The sequence below is a fragment of the Callorhinchus milii genome, unplaced genomic scaffold (genome assembly GCF_018977255.1).
Source record: "Callorhinchus milii isolate IMCB2004 unplaced genomic scaffold, IMCB_Cmil_1.0 Scaffold5, whole genome shotgun sequence".
Classification (NCBI taxonomy): Eukaryota; Metazoa; Chordata; class Chondrichthyes; order Chimaeriformes; family Callorhinchidae; genus Callorhinchus; species Callorhinchus milii.
In genome coordinates, this window is record NW_024704746.1 from 44,414,076 (window position 1) to 44,434,276 (window position 20,201).

Below are 20,201 nucleotides of genomic sequence, written 5' to 3' on the forward strand. Positions count from 1 at the left end.
TACTTGGAGTATACTGCCTGTACATTTCCTGGTTTTGAATGTACGTTTGAACTTCTTGTGAGCTTTTGGCCTGCATTAGTTTGTCATAGTCCTCTGGCGAGCAGAGACGAGGTCTTTCCCTTTGACCCCTCCTCTCCGTGGCCAGGTGTAGTGCATTGTCTGAACGGGACTTCCTGCTCCTACGGCGCCGGTGATGGTGCCTATTGCTATGTCCATCAAAATTGTATGCACGTCTGCGAGCTCGTTCACTCATTGGAGGCCGGCGAATTTCAATCTCCTCGTAATTCCTGTTGTCAATCACGTCATCAGAGAATTTAACTTGCTGTGACCTTGATTGGGATTCTGATCTCCTTAGTATAGGGAGGTAGAGAGGCTTTTGCTTTTCTTCTGGCACCACAACCTGACAGAGTTCTGAAGTCAGGCTCTTGAGGGACTCTGTGCTGCGATGACGCATTGAGGAGTTCATGGTTCCCATTGTGCTCATTTTTTCACAGTCATTCTCCATTTCTTGAAAATCTTGCAGAGCAAACATGGACGACCTCTGCTGACTTTGACTTTCCCCATCAATTGAAGCTCCTACAAAAAAAACACAGGGAGAAAGTTTTAATTGCCACTGATCATTGAACATCACAGAAGAGGTATGTCTTGAGATGAACTTTGAACGAGGAGGGAGTGGAAGACAGAGGGTCCCGGGCTAGAATTCCTGAGAACCCGGGGGCAGAATGGCTGAAAGTCTGCCCGCCAATTGTGGGGTAGATAGGGCAGGGTTCATAAAGCAGGCTTGTGCTGATTAGTGAAGGGTTGTGTTGGAATAGTTGAAGAAGGTCACACAGGTAGGGTGAGCAAGACCATAGTGGGATTTGAAGGTGAGAATGAAGATCTTGAACTTGATCTGCTGGGGGATGGGGAGCCAATGAAGCCAAGCAAGAATGGGGCTGATGGACTCCTGCAGCCTGGTGTGGGAGAGGACACATGCTGCAGAGAAGTGCATAATCTGCAGCTTGTATAGTAAAGAGCTGGGGATTCGGGAAACAGACAGTTGGCAGCAGCGTCAGGCTAGGATGTGATAATATCTTTCTTTATAAATTTATGATAATATAACTCCTTCAAATCCTGCCTCAAGACCCTCCTCTTTGACCATGCAATCGGCCAACCCCCTTCCCCTCCCTTACCCCCCCCAACCCCAGCTCGGGTTTGAAATGCTGTACTCTGTCCAGCGCCTTGGGACATCCTCCTGATATGAAAGGCACTATACAAATGTAATCTTGTTGTTGTTGATAAAAGCGTGAAGGAGGGTCTTGGCAGCCCTAGGGGAGAGGTTGTGGTGGAGGTGGGCAATGTTATAGAGGTGAGCAGAGTTTGACTGGCTCCCCAAAAGGCTCAGTATTTGTCATGTAAATTGGGAATACCAATTCTTGCTGGGTGCCAAAATGTATAAAACATCCAAGCATTTAAAAACTTTAACTCGGGCTTAAATGTAACCTCTGAATTAGGCTGCACAGGGTGTTATGCATCAGGAGCCAACCATGGTCTACTCAGGAATCATTCATCCATTCATGGTTCCTGAGCTTTCATAAATATAAACCATTCATGCTATTAGTAGATAACCTTCCTTCAAATAATAATAATAATTTGGTCACTCAATCCATGACTGTTTGTAGGACATTGCTGGTGCGCAATTGGCTGCCGTGTTTTTCCCACAAAATATACAGTCAATTCATTTTACAATATATTCTGTGAAGCGCTTTGAGATGTCTCGAAGACGTGATGATTATTATTATTATATTCACAGGGGCACCAGGGAGATTTCCCATATACCGAGCCCCTTCCTGGAGGTGAGGAGATAAGAGCATGAATATGAGCTTTGAAAACATATTTGGGAATCAAATAAGACACCATTATCTTAGCTATGTGACAATTTTTTTTTGCATTGCCTGTACCTTTTTTTTCCCCCAACACAGTCATAGAATTGGACTGAAGGATCAAAAGAGGAATGACTACGCATTGTAGATCTAAAATCATTTTTATCTCAAGTATTTCATGATGTCTGTGTACCCAGCTGTTTTTTGTCATGATGCCTTCAACTTATGTGTATACAGGAGAAGGTCCCTCTCTGCCATTGTTTCACTTAATTGATATCTTTATGTGTTCTGATTTATACGATTTTTATAAATCTTTGTCCATGTCTTAATCTGTTTTGACACGGTCAAATCACCTGTTAAGCCTCATACAAAAGTAACTGGAATCATACCTGAGTGAAGAGTCAGGGAAGACATTTGGCAAAATAAACCCCAACAATCTGGGACCTTACTAGCCTATAGGGGCACAGGGTATCGCAGGTATGCAGTTACTCACTTAGCCATTTGGGGAAGCACCACACAATTATGTTCAGAAAATAAATCAAGGAAAAACTGGGAATTCCATCAAAAAGATTTTAAATGAATGTTTCCCACTTAAACAGTTCCAAGGTCCTGGAACGAGTTTTTGCTTCTCAGCTTCGCTCCTTCCTCTCCCGCCACTCCTTTCTCGAACCCCTTGAATCAGGTTTCTGTGCCGCCCACAGCACAGAAACCCACCGGTCAAAATAACAAATGACATTCTGTCCATCTGCGACCGGGGCTCCCCCTGTCTCCTTGTCCTCCTTGACCTCTGCTGCACTGCGCTGTCCTTGATTGGTACCTCTCACACCTGCACTTCATCTCCTCAAAACAGCTTCTCCTCTAGCCCCCGGACCATCTTGTGCGACGCTCCTCAGGGTTCCTTGGTTCCTCAGACGTTCCTTGGTCCCCTCCTCTTCAATATCTATATGCTCCCTCTTGGTGACATCATCAGCAGACATGGGGTCAACTTCCACATGTATGCAGATGACACCTAACTCTATCTCTCTGCCTCCACCCTCGACTCCAAGACCACTGCTGTGCTGACAGAATGTCTGTCAGACATCAAGTCCTGGATGAGAGCTAACTTTCTTCAGTTGAACGTCAACAAGACCGAGGCCCTCCCGATTGGCTCCCGTCAGCGCCTCCTCAGGCGCTGACAGCATCATCATCCATGGTTGCACACTCCACCTTGCTAAGCCAGTCCGGAATCTTGGGGACTTGTTTGACCCTCAACCATCATTTTTGTCCCACATCTGCACCATGACCCGCTCTGCCTTCTCCCACCTCTGCAACATTGCCCGGCTCCGACACTGTCTCACACCGCAGGTCACCGAAACCCTCATACACGCCTTCATTACATCGAGGCTCGACTATGCAAACTCACTGCTTATCGGCCACCCCAACTCCTCGCTCCACAGGCTGCAGGTCATCCAGAACTCTGCAGCCCATGTCTTCTCCCGCACTAGGCTCCGTGACCCTATCATCCCCATCCTTGCCGAACTCCACTGGCTTCCCATCACACAGAGGATACAGTTCAAGATCCTGGTCCTCATCTTCAAAGCCCTCCACGGTCTTGCTCTCCCCTACCTCTGTGAGCTCCTACCCCCCACCATGCTGTTTGCTCCCTCTGCTCAGAGGGCTCCGGCCTGCTTCATTTCCTTCGCCTTGCTTGCCCCACTAACAGCGGACGGGCCTTCCGCCACTCTGCACCCACCCTCTGGAACTCCATCCCCCAGTCCCTCCGTCTCGCCCCCTCCCTTACCACCTTTAAGGCCCACCTCAAGACCCTCCTCTTCGACCGTTCCTTCGATCTCCCTGCTTCACCCCTGCCTTCCACCCTCCCCCACCCCGACCCTCAGCTCAGGTCCGTAACTCTGTCTGTCCAGCGTCTTGGGACGTCCTCCCAACGTGAAAGGTACTATACAAATGTAATTTTGTTGTTGTTTAAAATTGCTAAAATTTGATAGTTTAGTTGAGTGTTTTCTCATTTTGTTAGATATGTACAATAGGTTTATTGGAGCAGGTAAATACCTGTGATGTTGGATAGGGCCAACGAATCCACAGAATCTCTAACACTTTCTTCTGCTGGCTTCGACTGATTTGTCAGGCATTCCAAGGAACCTTCATACCATGGGTTTTGCTCATGTTTGTAACTGGTAGCACCATGTTCAATATCTAATTCTTGAATCTTTCTGCTGCTGGCAGGACCTGGATGACTTCCATAGGCTGAATCTCCCAGATTGTCCTGCGATTGTGCCCAGTACATGTTTGATTGATATTTCTTGCTGGCTAAGCCTTGATGATGGCTCTTCAGCTCAGACTTGCTTTTGACTTCACTATCTGACATCCAGGGGTCACACTGCCTATTGCCTTCATTTGACTGCTGAAAGATTCCTCGGTCTCCAAATTTAAGTAGTAGCTGGGTCATATAGTCATCGTGTTCTGCCCACTCTTCGTGTTCGGGTGCATCTGGGTCCATTCTGCCTTTCCAAAAGTGATCACTACTCAGACTTGTAGTTTGGCTGTTAAGGCTGAGGACATCCATTTGCTGGGAAAGGGGATCATCTCCCTTAATGGAGCCATCTGGACATTTGTAATTGATTGTAGGCGATAACAACAGCGACTGTCTGCATTGATCTGCAGACTTACTGCTTTTTCCCATTCGCACACTTCGGCGGGATTCTCTGGATCGTGCAGATTGGAAGGCAGAGTCAGAAGAGTCTGACGCATGTATGTCTTCTCCCAAACTGCAAGCTTTTGAACAGAATATCTGACCTTGTTTTGGAAGAAAAGGACACCCGAGTAGTGTCGTCCGACAATGGGCACAAGAAAAGCATTTATCAGTGGCATGCCAGTGTTGGCCATCATAGGTCATTTGTGCATGATCAACTCCTGTGTGAAAAAGTAACAAAACAAAATTAGAGTCAGTTCATACCAACCTAATTCGAAGGGTTTTTGTTTCACTGCTTATGTAAATGAAAGTCAGGATTTATGCCACAAGAAGTCACTGATCATTCAATGAATTGGATGCATTGTTAGTTATTGGCTTGATCCATATTGGTTGCTCTCAGCTAAGTCACCAGGAAGGATCGTTGCATTCTACCTCTATGCGTGAGACAGGAGAAAATCATCCTTGTTCTTATGGTTGATTGCTATTCGATTATCTTTGCTGGAAAGTGCGGATTAGGTTGTGTTTTTCCACTCCCTCAGTGAAACAAACTGCTGACATTTGCTGTCTGGGTTCATTCATGAAGATTCACCACAGGGACAATGCAGTAAAGGGCCCCCATTCCTAAGTCATGGCCAAAATTGGAAAGAAATGCAATGCTGAAGGCAATAAACATGTTGCACTTCATTTCTCCTGCACCAAAGTGAAATATACTTGCAGCCCACCACTAAACACTCATTTCAAATTGCTTTCCTCCAAACAAACAATAACCGCAGGGAGAGAGCAGCTTTTTTCAAAATAAATACACATGATCCTTATTTGCTGAACTAGAATCTGATTTCTAGTTATTGTCTAAGTTTGACCAACATTACTTTGGAAGAAAAATACATTTCCCTTTTTAAAAAAATCTAAACAAAAAGAATGTAAAACTCGTGTATTTACTCTTGTATTTTTCAAATGCAAGTGTAAATACAAGTTTTAATTAAGATACAATTAGGAATACCGGATTACCTATGTGATCCCCGCAGGCTTCACAATACTCTGCATAAAGGCTTTCAAAACAACTGCAGCAGTATGGGCGTCCATCCTTCATAATATATCTCTGTCCGCCAAGGATAGTTTCACACTCAAAGCAACAGAAGTGCTTCATGTGCCAGTGACGGTTTTCAGCCTCTGTGCATTCATCAGCGAAAATAATCTGAAATTCCAGAACAGTGCTTTGTTAGGCAAGTATCCAAATCTCTTAGGTGGCTTACAGAACTCCACAGTTCACATTTACACTGAATTCTAAAATAAATCTTATGCATAAATTAGTTTCTTTTGTTGGCTTTTAAACTACATTTTAAAAATCCACAATATTTTCTCCAAACTTCGTGAGGTACCCACTCTAACCTGATTAGTCAGTCATTGCGGGCGATAGAAATGCAGAATTCAGCTATAACATACACCTAACCCACTCCGAGAGCTTCAGTAATAATTAATGTCCTTATATTCTACCAACAGCCTATGTGTGAATTGGCAGTCAGCATGATTTTTTTAAGACACACTCTTGAGTAATTTTTCGGCAAAACAAATAATGGAGGCAAAAGTACACTGGCTTTCATCAAAACTAGAAACTGTTACTATAAATATAATGGAAGGCGATTGCTTGTTAAGATGCTGTTTTTAACTCCAGCTATGAATGTGTTTTATTGCAACCCACCAAATGACAGATTGTGTACAAGAGTTGTTAAATACAGTTGCAGCCACCACAATATTTCTGGGAAGATATTGCACACTACAATTACCTTTGCTATTGCCCAAAAAGACAGGAATGTATATACATTGGCTAATGTTTTCTCTTTCCCCGTCCCCACCCCCACATCATAGTCTTGGTCTTCACCACCCTTCCTGCAAAGTTATTCCAATTATAAATTACTCTCTATATGAAGAAAAGCTTTATGGTGTCAGTCATAAACTTCCTTTTAGTGACTCTGAACCATGTCCTGCTGCAGTGGCACATCTGAAAGTATTCCTCTGGGTTAATTTTCTCTATCACATCAGGTATCATATATTTCTATAGGATCTCATCTGAGGTATCTCCTTTTCAGGAAGAGGCTTATCTAGTCACCAATAGTCAGTATAAAATTGTGTAAGTAACTTCTGACATCCTTTTGAATCTGAAGTTATTAATTCAATTTCTATTGAAAACAACTGAATGTATGTGATTCTGATCGAATTTAGCCTGGAATAAACACATAACATAAAGTGCCTGCAGGCGTTTGGATTGTGGATGCCCTCACATCAATTCCTGATCCTATTTGCACCTGATGACACTTTCTAAATAGGAATAAATAGATCGCAATTGTGTTTTGGTCAGCCGGGTGTCTGACACATGTGGAAACCCATCAGCAGCGATCAATAGCAGACGAAGCCACAAAAACCCTGGCTAATTTCTTTTCCTGCTTCTCCAAAACCAAATGGCATAAAGCCCATTTGCAACACTGCAATCATTGCCCAGTTGAGATCCACTTCCTGGTTTTAGTAACGCGAACACAACAGAACTCTGCGACTTGTTGACAACAGATGTACTTCATGGCGATTCCAGATGCCCGATAGCACTTGTGCATCTCCACGTCAAATGCTTTGATTAAAATTAACAACTATTGGCTCTACATAGAAGCTTTGAAACCGGGTATAAATAAAATATATTGCATCTACTTTGCAAAACTACAATTGTGGGGCGCATATCAAATGTGTTTTATATCCTAGTACAACAAGTTGCATCGGACTATTTATTCTAAAATAACACAGTGTGTTCTGTGAAGCGCTTTGGGACGTCCTCCCGACGTGAAAAGCGCTATATCAAATGCAAGGATTATTATTATTATTATTATAATTACTGCATTGTCCTTTAAGTTTCCACATACGATATTCAGTTAAAATTGAGTGTGTGTGCCAGAAGGAAGAATGGTCTTATATTTCAGTTGTTCAAAAATTACGTTTCAAGATCTGTAGCAAGTGTGGAAATACTGTAATTATTTTCCAATGCTTCATAGAGAAATCATGAGAGGGACTCACTAAGGCACATTGCACATACAAAGCCACAAAAAGCCTTGAACCATTTTAATGCCTAAAAACAATCTTGGAATTTGAATCTGTGACCACAAGAATCTAAAGCAGTCTTTGAACTACATAATCAACTAACAGCCTACTTCAAAATGAAACCTATTTAACTCTATAATTTTGGAAGGAACACAGCTTCCAGTATGCACACCCAACAAGACCAAATATACCACTCAGTGATTAAATTGCTTCCGGCCCACGCTTGAACTTACCTCGTCACAGGCTGAGCAGCGTGGTTTCAGAAGTTCAGCATGGTGTCTGCCACAGTGGATTTTTCCATCCTGGTAAAAGTATATAAGATCGACGAGGAGCTCATGGCCAGTTGAGCAAACAAAGCAAGCTGGGTGCCAGCAAACACTCGGGCCAGCCCTCGAGGCAAATATTGCTACTTCACCTCCGTTTATCTTTTCCCCACACTGCAAAATACAATTGAGAAAATAAATTATTTAGCAATCCTAGTCCTGCAAAAGTACTGCATTGAAGAAAGGTAACCCTGTTTGCCATGCATTATTTCTGTTCTTACCAGGATGCATATTTCATCCATCTGAAAAGCTAATCGTGACGTTGTCTACTTTAAAAGTTTAAAGTAGACAAAATGAAACAGATGATTCAGTCTGCTCAGGAAATAATTTTCCAAATAATCATAGAATTATACAGCACAGAAGGAGGCCATTCGGCTCATTGTGTCTGTGTCGGCTCTTTGAAAAGAACTATCCAAATCAATCCCACTCCCCCGCTCTCTCCCCATAGCCCTGCAAACTTGTCCTCCCCAAATAATTATATACTCTCTTAAAAGTTGTTATTGAATCGGCTTCTACCACCCTTTCAGGCAATGCATTCCAGATCCAAACAACTCGCTGTGTGAAAAAAATTCTCCTCACCTCCCCTCTGTTTCTTTTAACAACTATTTTAAATCGGTGTCCTCAGGTTACCGACCCACTCACCAGTGGAAATAGTTTCTCCTTGTTTACCCTATTGAACGGTTTCAACTTGCTCCAACCAACTGACTGTGATTTTTTTGCAACAATATTGTTTCACACAAAAATCAAGATTTATTTTTAAAACAATATTTAGTCTCCATGTGGACTCAATTATTCTTTACATCTGTAGACTTGAGGTATCATTAAAATCTGCAGAATTAACTGCTATTTGAACGTATTTGGGTTCTTCAGATCTCATTTCTGCATGTAGTTCGGAGAAGATTACGAAGAGTTGCAAAAGAGAAAGAAAACAAATCCTCTCCAGACCCAATACAACAAATGTCAGCAACAGAAATGTCCATATATTCAAGCTGGTTAACCTCAAGGGCAGCATATTAGCCAATCCTAATCCCACCCTCCTGCAATGTCTGCAAATGTGTACTTTTCAGCAAGAGTTATTTGATACTCTTCAGGGACAAGAAATCTGCCTGACTTTTACCCTTTCGAGCCCTGCAATGCTAACTAAGCCCAATTCTAGCAACCAACCACTCTCCTCACATCTGCTAACTTGGCATAGATCAGAGATCTAACCTGGGTTTTTCTTGTCGGTCTCAATCACACACACTAGAAGGTGCATCTCCCCATTGAATTTTAAAGAGATGTCATTTTATGGAAATACATTCAAAGTATTTTATGGTTCTGTCTGAAACACACTTCATGACTTTGCTTCTCCTATCTATGAAATCTTCTCTAGCCCTGCATCCCTGGGTCAGAAGTGTTTGGGTTCAAGCCCCACTTTGGGACTGAAATAATCTAGGCTGACACTTCATTGCAGTGCTGCGGGTATGCTGCATTGTTGGGAGCTGAATGAAACATTAAACCAAGGTCCCTTCTGCCTGTTCAGGTGGAGGTTAATGATCCCCATGGCACTATTCAAAAAGAGGAGTTTCTCCCAGTCTCCTGACAATCACACAAATAAAATTGGCCATTCAATTAATGGCTGTTTGTGGGACATTACTGTGCCCACGGTTGCCCACAAAATACACAAACTGGCTGCCACGTTTGCCCACAAAATACACAATCACTCCACTTTACAGTATATCCTGTGAAGTGCTTCAAGATGTTCTGACATGAAAGGCACTATATCAAATGCAAAGATTATTATTATTGCAAAATATGTTGCTACAACAAATAGAATCTAGGTCTGGTGAGTTTCAATTTACCTGTTCACACACTGTATGCATAAGTGATCTTGGCAATTGTTTCATAGTTCCTCGTCCCAAGGCTTCTTTCTTACGCTGTGCACTAAACAATTGCAACTCTTTCTTTTCTTCCTCACTCAGGGACTGGCAATACCGCACCTAAAAATACACAATAAATCTTTTGTTCTTTTTCTGTAGTACCAAGAATTTACATTACTTAAAGTGCATGCAACAAAGTTTTTGTGATATGAATAAAGATCTTGGCCTCAGTTTTCTCTCTGAGAACAATTACAGAAACTAGTTGTTTTAAATTTCCTATAGTCTGTATTCTTGTGTTCTTTTTGGTTAGAGAACAGAGAAGCACGTTGATAAAAACGGACAAAGATGACTTGGCAGCTATTTTACACTTTACATGGGAACTGATGTAATTTCTCCCCTAATAAATTATATTTTGGTATCCCAATGGCTGGTGCACAAAGCCACCATCAAGTGAATTATCAATCCTTGCACATTTGATTCCTTCGTCTGTGCTGACTTAGCTGATCTTGGCCGGAGCAGTAGTTGAAGCACAGCAAATCGGTCTCAGGACCCCCTGGGTTAGGGAAGGGAAACAAATTTAGTCAGGATTCCTCCTCATAAATATCTAGTGATCCATGTAGGAAAGGTATATATGTGAACATCAGATGATAACTGTTTTGGGCTCAGCTGTGATGCATTTCAAAATTGAATAGGCTCACAGTCCAGACTCACAAATGAATCTGGGGAAATTGTCGATGTGCTATCAGTTTAATTTATATATTATTACTGTTCCCTGTACATGCTAATGACTTATTAATGTATACACCACTGTATTTAGATTATATTAAGTGAAACCATTTAATTTAATAAAGACATTTGATCAGTGGTACGAGATTGCTATGTTTACGCTGCTGCAACAAGAGCAAATGCACTGACACTCTAGTGCCACTCTTTCTGCAGTCCAGTTTGTAAATTTAAAAAATTACAGCAATTTTTTTTTAATCCTCCAGGTTAGAAACATCGGGGCTGGTGGGGTGGGGAGGAGTGGGTATTACTATAACTGTAGCAGCTATAACTGGGTTTAGATTGACTGGGTGTCATGCCATCCAAAGTGCTCAACAAATCCTTTGCTAAACCCAAACAGTGCACAACAACACCCTAAGAGGCCCAACCAAAAAGACACTTTTATGACCCAAGAAGGAAGATTTTGAAAAGAAGGATAATTGTAAACAGCACTTTACTGTTTAAGGCCGTGACAGAACACCGAGTGGATTAAAACATGAGCTACGGCTCATTTATTCAGAAAAGGCCTCTTCTTTGACAACAAGTACACAAGAGCACAATGCTCTCTTCAAATCAGAGAATTTTACTGCTGCTTAAACATCCTTTATTTTTCCTTGTTGTAAAGAAACGTTAGGAATTTCAGGCACATGATAGTTGGCGGGTGGCAGCAAACAGCACAAAAGCTACTTGTGTTCAGAAAGTGGGGACAAATACAATTAATGTAATGAGGGAAACAATGCTGCCGAACAGCACAATGAATGCTTGTTTTAGAACAAACAGTTAAATAATCCAGGATGTGCAGGTTTTACCAATTGCAGGCTTTATGAGTTGAATACCATTCCTTACGACAGTTTACACGTTTTCTTAAAAATGTAGGTAGCCATGGCAAGCGGACCTTGCTTTCTTTGCCCTGTACCATAATGAGCCCATAAACACTGAACACATGGTGTGCCTGAGTGAGGCTGTTTTTTTAATGATTTTTTTACCTCATTATCGTGTGGTGGTAGCTGGTACAGAAGTTGCTTAATTCTGTATTTCTCTCCCGCACTGTTAACGTAGGGGACTTTATCTTCTGGAAGGCATGAGAAATATAGCTGTACCTGGTGGGGGAGGTCAAAAGAGAATACATAAATGAATGGTTGAAACTGGACAGAAGAGGAAAGTCACATTACAAACAGTTTATTAAATTGTGTTATCTATGAATTTCATCATTCACTTCTGGAGGTTATTCACTGCAGCCAGACTCCAGAGAATTCTCATCAAGCAACTTCCAAATGTATCTCATTATTGAGTTTTTACAAGGATTTAAGGTTTAAGATTGGTGTGATGTTACATTGAACAGAACTCTGAAAGGATTTATGATCCCTTGATCATTACAAGGACCAGATCATTGAAGTCAGCAAAATTGTATTGCTTGAGAAATGACAAGGACCCAGCTGCTGAACTGCCATTTTGGAATGCAATTTGCAGCCGTTATTAGGGTATCATAAATTATGCACATATAATGTGGGGGTCCTCTCTCTCTCTCCCTGCTCATAACCAAATGTTAACTCACTCAGTCCTTCTTCCCACATCTTTGCTGAGTGAATTGATTTCAGAGCTTGCAGAATAGTCCAAGCACTGTGAAAGGTCTAGGATTTAAGGATTCCCATTTCTGATCATTACTGAGTTATTTAAGATGTACATTTATTTAATGGGAGAGAACAAATTTAATTAGCTTGTTGATACTTACTATATGAGCTTATACATAAAGAGTGGCGGTTTGGATGAGGCACTGGCAATTTGGTACCTTTGGAACTGCTGCAGCAAAAAGTCAGCACCTTCAGGGGTGAATGATGGGGGGGGAGGTGGGGGCGAGTGTTTTATTACCTTCCCTCATGTGTCAAAAAAAATTCCTGTCAGCAATTCTGTAAATAATGTAGTCAGTTGCACAGAAAATTACAATGCACAAACCAACCTTGTTCTGCTGCCTGTACAGATTCAATATGCTTTCTGGAAAGTTTTCCTGGTTACTACTCTCCCAAACACACAGCCGTCCAGGCCAACGCCTTCATTGCTTCCATGTGTGTTTCTGGGAACGAGTTTTCTTCCAGCCTTGGTTTGCAGCCACATTTTACTGAGACACTGCTGACTGTACAGCCACCAATTTATTACAGTACAGCCCCTTTAGCCTCTGGCGACTCTAATCAAAGATAATGGCTGGCAATTGAAAATAATTATTTGCAGGTCAAATGAGAGACTAGCCATAAAATGTTGCTCTGCTTGAACACCTCTCAACTGGGGGTCTCAAAGTGAATCTTTGCAGGAAAAATAAGGAGATACCTCCTACACAGGATCAAAAAGTCATTACATTTCTGGGAGGTGGGGAAGTTTAGAGGTTAATCTAAACAGGCTGAGGATGTCACAGTTCCAAATTCTACTTTTAAAATAGGTTTGTCCTGTTTTGGGCCCCTTTAAATGAGCTGAGGCCAATACCCTTATTTCTGGAAACTGCTGCAAAATAATCACAATCGTTGCGCCCTTTACAGGATAACCGTATAGAGCCTTATCAATGCCCTTTACAGGAATTACTGTGAAATAGAAAGACTGAATTTGTCGGCAAACCCGGCAGCACAATTGCTCACCAACACTGCATTGGATTGTCAGCTTAAGACTATGTGAGTTCAAGTACCGACATGGAATGTGTATCCTTTGACTCTAAGTATCCTGTTAAAAATTGCTGAACACTCTGATTCTTCCCCTAAATTCTGTATTGGGAGCGCAGTTGTCATTTGTTAATGGGGTCATGGTAAATGAGAAATTTCTTCCAAAGGATTTTTTCACTCAGTTCCTCCGGGAGTGTTTTTAAATCAGACAAAGGAACAAATGCAGAATGAAATCATACAACACAAAACATATATTTAGAATCATCAATTGTTGCACCCAATTACTGGGTGAAGTATCAAAACATTAGAGTGCAACTTATAAATCTTCATAACGGTTGAATACATTGAGTCAATGTGCTTAATGGGGTGATCCGATATGGGATCATTTATTTCAACCGGGTGCCTCAAATTAATAGCCTTCAGCTGTACTAATAGAGAGCACAGTATTCAATGAAGGAGGACAATGTGGATCAAGCATGTGGGAGCAAGGATGACAAATGAGACCGGAGGATGGGAGAACCACACTGGTGGGTTTCATAAAAGATTGGCAAGTCGTGTTCTTCAATGCACAATAATAGTTGCATTTAAATTTTAAATTGCTGAAAAATAATTATGCAACACTACATCTGTCCTAATGGTAAACTTTTTGGCTGTGTTCCTAAATAATACAAATTTCTATTGAGTTCTGGACCATTCTCATTAACCAACAATGCAGACCCACACAAAGTTGTTGAAATAGTTGTTGAAGGTTGATGAATATGCATTTAGCATTTAACACTAAGAGGGAATGCAGTTATGTCCTGCATAAACCCTTCAACACAAACCCATTCTCTCTCTCTGAATTATATTTGTATTTTGTGTCTATTGGGAATACAGTTGACATTTGTTAACGGGGTCGTGGTAAATGAGAAATTTCTACTGTAAGGGATTTTAGAGAATTCCTTTAGAGAATTTGAATGAGCTCCTGAATCAGGGTACAGGCTTGTCCATAGCTATGTACTTGGTGGGCGAGGAAGAAGAGAAGTGTTGAAAAATTCAGGTGGGAGCACCCATTTTCAACATATTGCAGGCAAGATAAGAGCTGACTAAAAACTAATAATCTTTACAATTGGTATTGCATCTTTTCACATCGAGAGGACATCTCAAAGCGTTTCACAGGAATATACTTTAAAGTGGATTGATTGCATTTTTGTGGGCAAAAAGTATCTTCAGCACAATTTCCAAGAAATGTAGTAATCATAAGTCAATATGAAGCGAAGGGAGGTACTAAAGTGACTATATTGACTGGGCGACCATATGAAACATAAAATCAGTTTTATGAAAAAATAGTATTCATGGGCCTCACTATGTCTCATTTGTTTCATTTCCCCTAGCAATCAATTTACATTTTTCCATTTCATTCATTTTCTTTTCTTACAAACCACGAACAGTAATGGATCATTTCCACTGGCAGTGATCCGAGATATTTCTATCAAATGAGAGAAATGGGACTTCATGAAAAGCCAGAACTCCAAGCAATGGAAGTAAATGGTGGTCCTGTCAACTGATCCCTCTGACATACACAAACCCACTTAAGTTTTCAGCTACCAGGTAGGGCAGACTTATGCAAAAAAACTCACATGGCCCATGTAGGGTGAAAAGATAATTTGTCATTCTTCCAAAAATATTTTTGCAGACCGCCCGTCAAATACTAAATTAAGAGTTGGTTGCAACCAAAAACCTTAAGCCAAATAGAAAAGTATCAATACAATTCATAATAGGATGACTGTTGAAACCTTGGATAGGTTTATTGCTTCTTCAGATTTGATAAAATAAATAATTTTACGATAACCTATGACATTATTGTTATCTTTGCGATATCGACGTGCTTTGCGACTATAGTTTTAACTCACTGATGCAGATCTGCTAATCTTGAACACCTTAAAACTAACAGCTCTGCTCAAAAGCAGCTACCTTCATTGTTGATCTTGCTAAATAAAGATCTTTGAAACGTGTGCCTAATCTTCAAACACTACATTGTTCTGCAATAGGCTTTTATCAGTGTTTGTTTGACTAAGGTTTTCAAAGAAGCTTACTCAAATGGACTGAATCCTTTTGCTGTTAGGAATACATCCATCTCACTTATGTGTTTATTATTTTATAGGAAACATTTTGTGTGATAATAACGTTTTCTTAAAAAAGAACTTCTTATAAAAACCACAATTATACAGCAGTATTTCATTACATGACAAAGCAACATGCCATACAATCTTGCGAAAAGTCTATGCGTAGTTTTAAAGCAGGCTACAGCAACCAGAAGTGCATGACAACATACATTGTTATTCCAAACCCGTCAATCAGTAAAAGGAGCCTGCATCTGAAACAATCAGCCCATTTTCAAAATCAAAGCACATTTCTCCAGGTGCACTTTTACAATACATCAAAAAGTCAAAATGTCTCATTCTTCAATGTTCACACACAATAAATTACTTTCATGAAAGAAAAAGTTAGTTGCGTGTGCCGCTTTTCAGTTTACTTCAACACCCTGTCCTCACATAGAACGTTAGTTTAAAATATTACCTTTAACAGAAATCATTTGTTACACTCAAATTAATGTCAGAAAAATCAAACAGGATGTTTAAGGCTCTAGTTTTTGTGACAGATAAAATGATGACTTTATTTTGGGGATGTAGGGAAAATCACAACTCACTGCAGCTCAAGACCAATAAGTCAGAAGTTTGAATCCTGTTGAGTTATCAGATCTCAGCTGAGGAATCGATTAGACCTACAATTTTCCTCAGCATCCCTGGGTTAGGGAGGGCAAAATTAGTCAGGATCCTGCTCCGGACTTCTGTTGGAAGATGCACAGATATGGACGCTGAGGGATAACATGATTGATTCAGCTGTGATGTCTTCACAGATGAATAGCGTCACGATTCATGAATTATAACCACTTGATGAGGTACCAGTGGGCGACCAGTTCCTGTGGAATCGTATCCCAATCAAAGGAAAAATAAATCAAAAAATGCCTTCAGGAGAGGATAAATGTGGGAGGTTGATGGCCACGCTGATATCATTTAATAATATATAATTAACAATATAAATATATTGTTAAAAGTGGCTCAGTAAAGTATGCTGATCATTGTAACATATTCCATAACACTTCTGCAAATTATATTTTATAAATACCGCAAGAGTAACCTCTTCACACCTACCTGTTCAGGCTTTAGACCTGGTGGAACCCATGCATATTCTTCCAGAACACAGCCAGAATCATCGTCCGATGCCGAGCTGCGCTGAAATCCAAACCCGAGTTTGTTGACGTTTTGCTCCAAATCTAAAGCCATGATGTCACTCAGAAGATTCAACTGGTAGCTTTATCTCAGCTTTATAATGAGTTCTGCAGAGATATAAAATATATAAAGGTTGATGGCTTCTAGTTATCAAAACAAGTAAGTAAATATAGGTTGGACTTAAACAAAATTGCATCACAACATTGGGTAGGTTAATGTTGTGTTTAAGAACAGCTTTGAATATCTGGAATCTTAACTGATTGGACATTTCAGTGCACACTCGATGCTTTAGGATGCAAAACCAAAACCTAAATTAAATATGAACACCTTGACGTTCAGTCATGCTATTCAATAATTAAATTGTTGATTTTGGTTCATAGGTTAAGTTGTATTCCAACCAGACTAACATTTTCTCTAGAAATCTCCACTGAAATGTATGCACAAATCAGTATTACGTGAGAGCAACGGTACTTTAATGAGTGCGCAGGGTCAAAAGTTGAGGAGACCAGTGAACTTGATGAGCATAAACTGCTCTGTTTCAGATTGTAGCCTAAGTTACACTGGAGCCTGTGGCCAGACTGTTGGAACCTGAATACTATGACTGGAGTTGCCAACCTGAAGTCAGACTTCTGCGTTTACGCCATGAATATATTTATTGCACCTTTATCTCCATGTTACAAATCTAAATTTCATTGCCAATTTCTCCTAGATCTGGAACCCCCGTTTGACACTGTTGTTAACATGAACAGTCACTTTTTTTACAGTGATTCAGCAGTATTTGATAAACCATGCATTTAAGTGCTTTGAGATGCAACCCCATGTGAAGGGGGCTATATGAATGTAAATTGTTGTTGTTGATGCAGCATATATTGAATGATAAAGAAATATATTATTGGCCATGTACATTTTCTTCTTGATTTGGAAGGATTTGATGCTGGTATTGGATGCCACTGGACTCCTTTTTCTTTCCACGGACCCAACCAAATTTGTGTGAAGCTTGACATTGACTATCAGCAAGCTATTTGACCGCAGATGTTCCAATCCAACATCCAAAACTCCACTCACACTTTCCAGTAAGGGGGGAGATTTGAGTGCAGGAACCCTGGCTTATTTCCTTTACTTAAACAATGACATGGAGGCCAATAATGTTGTGTCCAACCTCCTACTATGACTAACTACAGCTAATTCAGAATAGACTAGGTTTCAAACTTGCAACCATCTGCTCTGGATGATTTGGTGCTGCACTGGGTGGTGCCTTTATCTCTAAGATCTTAGATAAGTTAAAATGCTTTCCTTTGATTTAGGCTTTTATATTAAAAANTCTTTCTGAAGATGGAAGGTCCCACAAGCATGTGATATTCATTTTTTTAGCCATCCAGAGAAAGTTGTGTGACTGAAGCCAGTGACAAGCTGTCCTGGGCTCCAATCCTGCAAAATTCTGCTAAGTTAAGTACACAGTTACTTCAATTACTTTGGGAGGGAAAAGCTACATCAATGTAAGGTCAGCTGGATCTGTTTATTACAACATGTGAACACATTTTGCTGGGCGGAAAAGAAATTAAGAGTGATTTACTTTGCACAATTTAGCCTGAGAACTCTAATCAGACACTCTTAAGAACGATGCTTTTTCTTCTGGAGTGATTCCAAACCTGCTGATATGTCACAGGGTTACAACCCCCATCATATGATAACTGTTTTGATTTATAAAGACCATCTGACCTTTTGCACCAAGGCTACTGCTGAAGGCAACAAATCAACCAGCAAACCCAATTATCTAATCTCGTAAAAATCTGCGAGTTGGGGCTGCATTAGAAATGCTTGAACTCACAAAGAAACAAAATGAAAGAATCAATCGCACATGTTCCACTGGTTTCCAGCAAATAAAACCTTTTCAGAATTTAAAGAAACTGACGAGCTGTCCAGTAGAAAGCTGCCATGTCCATTTACAGTGTAATGAATGGGTCCAGAACATAAATGTTGTGGTAAAATTTGATTCAAAAACAATGAAAAGGATAGAGGGTTGCATTGTTCAAAATAGCGTTGGGGATTTTCCAATAACCTGATGGTACAGGTTCAGCATTATATGATACAGACCACACAGATTTGTGTTTTCCTACTATACTCCTTTCTCTTCCGAATTTACTCACATTCAAACGAATTGCAACTCATCCCATTATTTGTACGACATTCCTGCTATGTTTACCTATATATAGAATTACATAGAATCTGTAGCACTGAAACAGGCCACTTGGCTCAACTAGTCCGTGCCAATGTTCATTCTCCATGTGAGCCTCCCCTTAGCCCCCCACCACCATATATTCCCTTGTCTCTCTCATGTGTTCTTGGTGTTTTCTGCTCCAGCCACAACCTCTGGTAGTGAGTTCCACATTCTCACTACCTTCAACACATCAATACATTTATTCTAAATTCTCTCTGATTTCTTAGTAACTAGCTATCTTATATTGATGCCCCTTCATTAGGGACTTGCCAACACGTGAAAACTATTTATGTTCACCTTATTGAACCCCTTCATAATTTAAACATCACAATCAGGTCCCCTCTCAATTGTCTCTAGAGGAAAAAGCCCTAAATTGTCAGTCTTACCCTCTCACCTTGATAACATCTGTAATGATGTTTGCATTTATGGGATATTGATATAATCTGGGGAATATGCCCTTGAGGATGGTTAAACTTCAGGATTATTTAAGGTTTTGCACAGTCTCAATAGGGTGCATGCATGCTCTCCCCTCTTCAATGTATGACTTAAAGTGCTGCGAGTCCTATTATTATACAAAAGCAAGTTGTTGCTGTTGTAGTAAATCTATGCTACTCTCTCTCCAGTGATACAATGCTCATATCTGCACCTGCACCTGGACCCATCATCTGTCAGATTGATTTTGAGGTCTACTTCCCCACTCTTTTGCTTACCCCCTGGTTAGCTAACTTGTGCCTACTGTGCATCCCCCACACTCCATAAACAGCAATGTCCAACAAACAACAGCATCCATGAACTGAATCGCCATTTTATTTGGAGGATTGTTGGCAGGATATTGGGAAAAACTCTTTCTCTTTTCAAATAGTGGTATGGGATCTTTAACAGCCACCTGAATAATCAGATGGGATCTCAGTTTAATATCTCATCCGAAGGATGGCACTTCCAATAATGCACTTGAGAGTCAGCCTCGACGATTAGTTCAAAATCCAAACATGAGGCTTGAACCCACAACCTTCTGACTCAATGCTACCAACTGAGACTGAGCCAGATTGACATCTAATATATAGATTTGATAGATAACCTTACCTATTGAAAATTCTCAAAGCATTTCATGGAATGGTTTAGTTATTCTTTAATGTAGTGATTTTTATATAGGCAATAAAAAGCTTGTAGAATTGAGCAAATTACAAACTACTGCAGAAGTGCAAAGGTAAAACCTGCTAGGAAACAGGTTTTACCTTTAATGGTTTGGATTTTTGAGGCTGATTTCTGGTTCAGAGTTTCACAGAGAAAAAATTATAACCCCAAATGGCTGATGTGTTATATGTTTTAACTTAACTTATTGCCTGGAATTTGAATATTTGAATATTTATTCTAATGGAAAGTATGACATTTGGGCTGTATTAACAGAATCAGGGAAAGTTAAAAGTGTATCTAATAAAAGGTTTTGAAATTGTGAAAGGGGTTTGAGAAGGTAAACAGTAAAATATTAT

At 40.4% G+C, this 20,201-nt stretch overlaps 1 protein-coding gene across 1 annotated transcript in view; it reads right to left on the bottom strand.

Moving 5' to 3' along the window:
- Positions 1-20,201, bottom strand: part of prickle1b (prickle homolog 1b) — a 94,105-nt gene that overhangs the window by 696 nt on the left and 73,208 nt on the right. The window contains 7 exon segments of the mRNA XM_007894642.2: positions 1-576; positions 3,912-4,772; positions 5,560-5,746; positions 7,866-8,069; positions 9,797-9,934; positions 11,563-11,676; positions 16,416-16,600. Coding sequence (XP_007892833.2) covers positions 1-576; positions 3,912-4,772; positions 5,560-5,746; positions 7,866-8,069; positions 9,797-9,934; positions 11,563-11,676; positions 16,416-16,547 — 2,212 coding nt within the window. The 5' untranslated portion in view covers positions 16,548-16,600.